This window comes from Rhipicephalus microplus, unplaced genomic scaffold, assembly GCF_043290135.1.
Source record: "Rhipicephalus microplus isolate Deutch F79 unplaced genomic scaffold, USDA_Rmic scaffold_32, whole genome shotgun sequence".
In the NCBI taxonomy this organism is placed as follows: domain Eukaryota; kingdom Metazoa; phylum Arthropoda; class Arachnida; order Ixodida; family Ixodidae; genus Rhipicephalus; species Rhipicephalus microplus.
In genome coordinates this window covers 1,969,000-1,975,919 of record NW_027464605.1, presented here as the reverse complement: position 1 = coordinate 1,975,919, position 6,920 = coordinate 1,969,000, and the positions used below count along the sequence as shown (strand labels likewise).

Here is a 6,920-nt window from a genome sequence, read left to right as displayed (position 1 = left end):
GCAGGCAATATCAGTTAACAGTAAGTCAACGTTAGCCAAGAAAACTAGCCAAAAGTTTACTTTTCCTACAGCTGTAACTATGCGAATAAGCAATTTACGTAGCCAAGAATGTATCTTCTTGAGACAAGTTTGATTCTGTCTAAAATTATCATCAATATCAACGTTGGCATCATTGATATGGTCTTGCTTCGCCACGGAGATTACCTGCAAGGTAAACACCCGGGAGGACAAAGTTTAAGAGAGAAACTCACCTATGTTGTCGATGGCCGGTGAGATGGTGAGGGTAACGGCGATGAGCACAACACTCATGAGCAGAATGAAGAACGCCACTGAACTGATCACGAATATGATAATCCGACGCTTGGGCGAGTCGAGTTCGTCGTCAGGCTTGCGCTGTTGGCCAGTCTCCTCGTCGGTGACCAGGAGGGATGGTGCCTTGGAGGCCCTTCGGCTACCGGCGTCCCCATCGGGCGGAAGCAGGGAACTGCCCTTTCGTCGGCAGGTTTCTGGTCCGGCGATGGAGGACTCCCGCCTGTGCGGGTGGTGCGAGCGGTGGTGTTGGTGGTGGTGGTGGTAGTACCTGTCCTCTGAACACCGCCGCTCGTCGTCTCCGACACTTCGCGACGAGCGGCGACTGCTGTGTCCGATGCCACCCGTTTCGTCTGTCGCGCGTGACGAACGTCGACTTTCGTCGCACTTGGAGGACCTGTGAAATTCGAAAGTCCAAACTCCTGTCATATTTTGTCGAACCTGTAATGTGGCACAGACGACGGACAAGAAAATATGTTAATGTATCAAATCGACAATTGCCGTGTTAATGCGCAGCCCTTAGTTATTTTGGGCACGTAGAAAAAATAACGCATGAAAGGCGATTTTACTCAAAGTAAGAAATTTAAAAGCTTGCAAGAACGTAAATCGTAGAGACCAGTAGGAGCCACTTGTAGGTGTATGAGAAGCAAATAATAGGGAAGGAAAAGTATTTAGAACAAAGTGATTGTCTGGAACATTAACCACAAAATATAGAGGCAGCTTTTTTCTGGGGTGCCAAGCCTGATGAAAGCGCGTAGCTTAGTGGCCGTATCTGTACCGTTTTGTTTTGGTTTTTTTTCCTGTTTCTTCTTTCAACACTTAGAGTGAGTTATGCCGGAGTCCATAAAAACTTCAGTTACTTATTCTTGTCACGCATACGACGTTGTAAAATTAACGTTACTAAACTAGAAAGGAAAGAAAAAAGATTCAAGAAAACGTTCACCCCATGGTCGTCAAACCCCTGATTTCTCGCTAAACAATGAAGAGCACTTGATGCTCTACAGACTGCGTTATTGAGATAATCTGAGCCGCGTACGAACGCGCCTTATATCTGTCACACATTCTCTCTGACTCCATGCTCTGACATCACCAAGCGGGACGGCGACACCATCTGTGATTGCTTAAGAGAAGTGACGCGTGACGCACACAAACCATGGCGTCTGAGATTTCATACCAGCGCACAGTTTTGGAGGCTATAGTTAAAGCTTCTCAATAGCAGCGAATAACACTCACTGAGCTGTATACCTCACAGCGAACTTTTTACCTCCTTGGTGCTCAAGGGATGCCCCGTCGATTTTGTTAATGACCTTCGTCAGGCCACTACAACTCACCACACCACAGCTAGTAGGCAAGCCATCTCGAGGCCTATCTCCAAGCACTTACTCAAAAAATTAAGGGCAGTAAGCGAAGGAGGTCTGGAAATCTGGACTGCTCGAGGCCACTTGATAACGCCGGTTGGAGTTTGCACAGCCAGAGTCACAATGAGCAAGTAGACTTATCCTGGAAGCTTTTTTTATCCTACAACAGTGATCCAGGGACGCGACACTTGGATTAACTTCCCAAGTCACCACGGACATGAGGTCGGAACCAATACCACTAACCTCAGAAAAAGCGCTGCCACCCTACATGGCGCCTTATTGCCATGCCTTGAGTGTAATAGAAGGGCAAGTCAGCGTGCCGCCTTTCTCCAGTGTCATCGTTTTCGATGGCGCCATTAAAGCCGAAAACCTTGAAGGCGTCAAGATTCGTGGAAATCGGCAGGCTATATGATCCGACCACTATAACCAGTGTATCACCACACTGGGTTGCTGAAGAATCACGTGGGTAGTCTATGGCCACACGAAGGGAGCTACAGAATATAGAGAAACGAAAATTTGACTGAGATTTTGATTTGCTGTGATAGATAAGTACGCAGAAGCAATTACGTTATTCAATTTCAGTGTGATTAAATAACCTGAGCGTACGAATAAACATAATACTCTTCTTTCAGTTGCCACGCATCTCATGGCTTATTCGTTCGTACGAATAGAGCAAGGGAAGAATGCGCGGCGCCAACAAACCTGCGGCTTCCGTCGTCCGCCCGGGACGAGCGACGACTGTGTGGGCAGCTCTCGCTGTCCCGGGACGATCGGCGACTCTGGCTGCTGGCGCTAGAGCGACGCGAAGACGAAGGCGTTACGCTCATGGACTCGGCTCCACTAGACACCGTCAGGGCGTGAGGAGCCATCGGGCTTCGACTGCCGCGTCGACGTCGGTCCGCCGAACTGCTCATGTCGGGACATGATCGCTTGCGGTCGCGATGCCGTCGATGGTGGTGATGGTTGTTGTGCGCACTTCGGCCGTCCTGCATAGAGTGTCTCCGGTGTTCGCCGGGACTGGGCAGGTTGAGGAACTGATTGGGCGTCGCGCACAGAGAAACTACCGGCGAGTTGCCTCTGGAAAAGGGCAAGTCTGGAACCCTAAGTACAACGCCGGACTCGACATCGGGGTCGATGTTGATCACTGGAGCCTGGTGATGGTTGCTGTTAGCGCTGACGTTTACTTGGTCGTTTCGGAAGTTTTCTCGATCAGCGCTTTCCTGAACTGCACCATTTTCTCCCCACGCCGTTGTCCCGTTCACTTCATTTGCGGCACTCATGGCTCGGAATCAATGCAGAGTACGTGTAGCCAAGTTAGTGCATGCTTTCCCTATTCTTAAGTTAACGTGATCGTTACCATACTCGCAGCTCTGGCTCCGAACTTGAACTTACTAGCCAATGGCACCAATGGCACATGTTTTCCTTAATTTGTATTCATCGCGCATTTGAGTTTGTTATTGCTTCTTTTTTCGATCAGCTATAATCACCTACTCACATAATTAGCTTAATGAAGATCAAGTAAGATAACTTACAGCGTACGATCATGACGAGTATTAACACTGTACTGTACTTGTAGTTTTTTCTTGTTTATTTTAACATATCTCGCAACAAAATCAATGACATAGGACGCACATAAACCAATTGCAATGCTGCAGTTTTCATCAGGCTAAATATTTTGGGGTGTCATAACAGCTGTAGCGTATCGCTGCTGTTTGCTTACTGGGTATTCATATGCTTGTGCTGCTTTTTACTTTCGCCCCTTACTGATGTGCAAGACACAGCTTTGAATAAGCCGTCCAATTCAAATTTCTGGTCAAGTTATATCATAGTTTGAGTTATTAGGTAGTGCAAACTTTAACGAAACTTTCATTCGACTTTCATTAGAGAAGGCAACCGCTGTATCCTCAAACAGGCCGTTTGGCGTCGCATCAAAAGGCTGACGAGTCGTTGGACACCACCAGCGCAAGAGGCAGCCGACACGGAGGCATCTCGTAGATTCACAGTGTGTCACATCTCGGCACACACATACGCGCGCAGATACTCGTGGGTCACTGTTATCCGAGCGCGAAGAGCAGGAGCGTAGAAGTTCAGGAATCCCACGTGCATGCGGCGCGCGCGAATCGAAAAGTGCCCGCTGGCAGGTCCTCCCGCTATCACATCGACATCGCGCTCCAGTCTCCTCCAGATTGCGTGCAACGAGTGAGCGTCCTCAGATGGAGAGAGACAGCTCTCGCCGCGGCGACGTCCAGACGGCAGGCGCAAACGTCTGCACTTCTTGTAGAGTTGCTACGATGCTCGCGCCAACAGCGGTGTTCTCTCGAAGTACGCTGGCAAGAGCGCGAAATTTGAACGCTACGCAACTGCAGCACAACTTAGACAACTTCGATTTGTTGCCCTTCGACGACGTGCGTCGTTCCTACTGCATTCATCCAGAGCTTGTTTGCCTAACTTCCTTCAAAATATCTTTAATAAAGATGCCGCATCATTCAGCACTTAAACGTCGCATCACACAGCGACCCTATCACTCCCCACGGAGCAAAACTCACTGACACAAAAACAAAAAAGAGTCAATCGATCTCGCTGCAACAGTCAGCGGTTAGTGACAAACATTTTCAAAATTCTTTGGTTTGTTTGAAGTGGCTGAAGTGCGGTTTTTTTGTGTGTCGGTGCCTGCATAAATTGTGCTGGGATGTGTGCCCCTGAGCCTGTTTTTGTTTTCGCCACAGTTGGGCACTTCCAAATGAAGTTAGGTTAGAAAATGTTTTTAAACCACAAAACACGTGCGCTCTTCCATACCATTGATGAGACGTTAACGGTATAATAAAGCAAAGACTATTACATTGCATTTGAATAAGTATACCGCATCACAATAAACGTCAGCAAGCAACTATTCGCACCACGCCAGTCACTGGTAGAAAAATGATATTCTATTTGAAACGAAACAGTCATTACTGACAGATGCGGCGCGAACAAGCAGAGCCAACAGACGATTGTTTTTGCTGTAATCATGGTGAGCAAAGCAATCTTTACTTGCGAGAGTTCAGAAGAAGCCCTGTGTAAAATTTAATTACAGGCTGAAAGCGCTTTTTTTTAACTGAGTACGTACGGGCACACCTTGTCATTCATCGACGGTGTCATGTCACCTGGTAACGTCAATGAAGACGTCAAACAAGGCTAGAACTGAAGATCAGTTTTAAAGAAAGTAGCTAAACAACCATATGTACTTCTGAAATAACTGAGAATTAATTACTGTATATTTACCTAAACGTTACAAGACATCGTGGAATGTTCAAAAGCGAGCCAATCAAGGAGGCACGGCGATGCCAGCTGAAGTGCAGAAAGCCTAAATTGCCTCCAACATTGAAGGCAGTGCTATACCACATTAGAAGCAGAAAAAAACTAACAAGGGTGCCTCGCAGGACCACTATATTGCCTGAGAAAAAAAACTTTTGCTCACGTCTCGGAGTTTTTTTGGAGTTTTTCTCACGAGCTCAGTGAACGGCTGTCGTAACATTTTTTTTTTACGTTGTCTGAAGTAGAAGTGGATTCACAGGGATATGTGGTACGCTTTAACTAATAGAGGCAACTTTTAAAACGCTGTTTTTGTATTCCTAATTTTAGTTTTTTACCATTTCACGAGCTCAAACACATTGAAAATTGTGCACAAGAAAACGTTGCTCCTCCTAAGTGTTCCTTTGATTTCACTCAAAAGTTTTCATCTTTTTTTGTGACGGCCTTCAAAGCACACTTCCATATTTAAAAACGTTGTTTTTTTTCCTAGAAACATAATTTTGTAACGCAATACCTATCTACTTATGTACCTGCCTGCCACCCACAGCCCACCATGTATGGGTTTGTGGGGGGCAGGTGGGCAGGTGGGTATATATGGCTCTCTATCTAAAGAACATTTATAAAAAACTTGACATCAGACCAGACTGGCACCCCCACTTGATTAGGTGCTCATCCTTACCAGCCTACCATTGCGACAGGTTTTGAAGAAGTTTTCCTCTTGTTCTGAAATTGCACAGCATGTACGTAGGCCTACGTCTCTAAATGTGTAGACAGTGTTTGTGCGATATCGCTGAGTGAATACATCTCTACGTTTCATAGCAGTTGTTATATTATCAAATACACATTATAATAAATACCACGGAGTATGAAGAAATTCACCATGGTGCAGTGGATAGTGTGCCAGGCCCCGACATCCGAGCAATCATTGGTTAGACGTCTGCAGACAGAGTTTTTTTTTCCTAGTTTTTCATTGACATTTATTCGTGCAATGTTTCTCTACGACGTTGCCGTGACGGAAATGCGTCACTGAAGTTTTGGTGGACCCCGGCATGAAAACCTTTCATGTTGAACTATGCAAACAAAAAACTAATATAATTTCTTGGTTCTAGTAAGAACAGAAACCAGGACTTCTGTGTGGCAGGTAAGTGACTTTTGAAAGAGGAAAAGGAAGAAATAAGTGCAGTTTCCTTACTAAAAAGGATAAGGAGGAATTAAAGGTATAGAAATAGAGAGAGGAGCACGAAAAGAGAGAGGCGCAGGGACAGCCACATACGGAGTGGCAGTAATGCGTTCTACCACAGAACCATGTCATTGTTTGAAGTAGTTTCGGGAAAACACTACTTGAATTTGTAAAAAGGGATGAGTCACCAAAATGCATGTACTATTGCATATCGCCAGTGTAGATATGCGCCAAGCGTCAAAAGATGAGAATCATGCAATGCATTGCTGTTTTAAGGCGAACGCTTTAGATGCCTCATCAGAAGCGACCGTTGATGTCCCGTGTCAATGGCTGCCGGCGCGCATCGGCATCAGAGACGAGAGTTGTAAAGTTTCATCATGACGTGATGATCTCACGATGACGTCATAATAACATCACCTGACGACACCTTGCATGACGACATCATCGCATGGCGCAATTATAGCATGGCAAAAAGCAGTCCAATCGCGGAGGCCATTTGTAACCAGGTGAGGTCCCTTCAATCATAGAAACAGTACGCACTATGTTAAGTGCAGAAAGTTTTCGAAGGGCGGTGGGGCACGATCAACGCATTAATTGGGAAGTAAAAGATGGCTTTCACTCTCGCGTAATCATACGTATATAAATGCATACTTTTTTATATCAATGCATAAATGTAAATTCAAATTCAGATATATTTATTTGTTATCATCAGCAGAATCATAAACAAAGTGAGAAGCTGAGGTGCCTCGAGTGTTAAGTTTCGGACGCGTACTAGGCCCATC

At 45.8% G+C, this 6,920-nt stretch overlaps 1 protein-coding gene across 1 annotated transcript in view; it reads right to left on the bottom strand.

The window, feature by feature from the left end:
• Positions 1–228: 228 nt before the first annotated feature.
• LOC142786798 (uncharacterized) overlaps positions 229–6,920 on the bottom strand; it is a 32,628-nt gene continuing 25,936 nt past the window's right edge. The window contains exon 2 of the mRNA XM_075884446.1: positions 229–706. Coding sequence (XP_075740561.1) covers positions 235–706 — 472 coding nt within the window. The 3' untranslated portion in view covers positions 229–234. The remainder of the gene's footprint in view (positions 707–6,920) is intronic.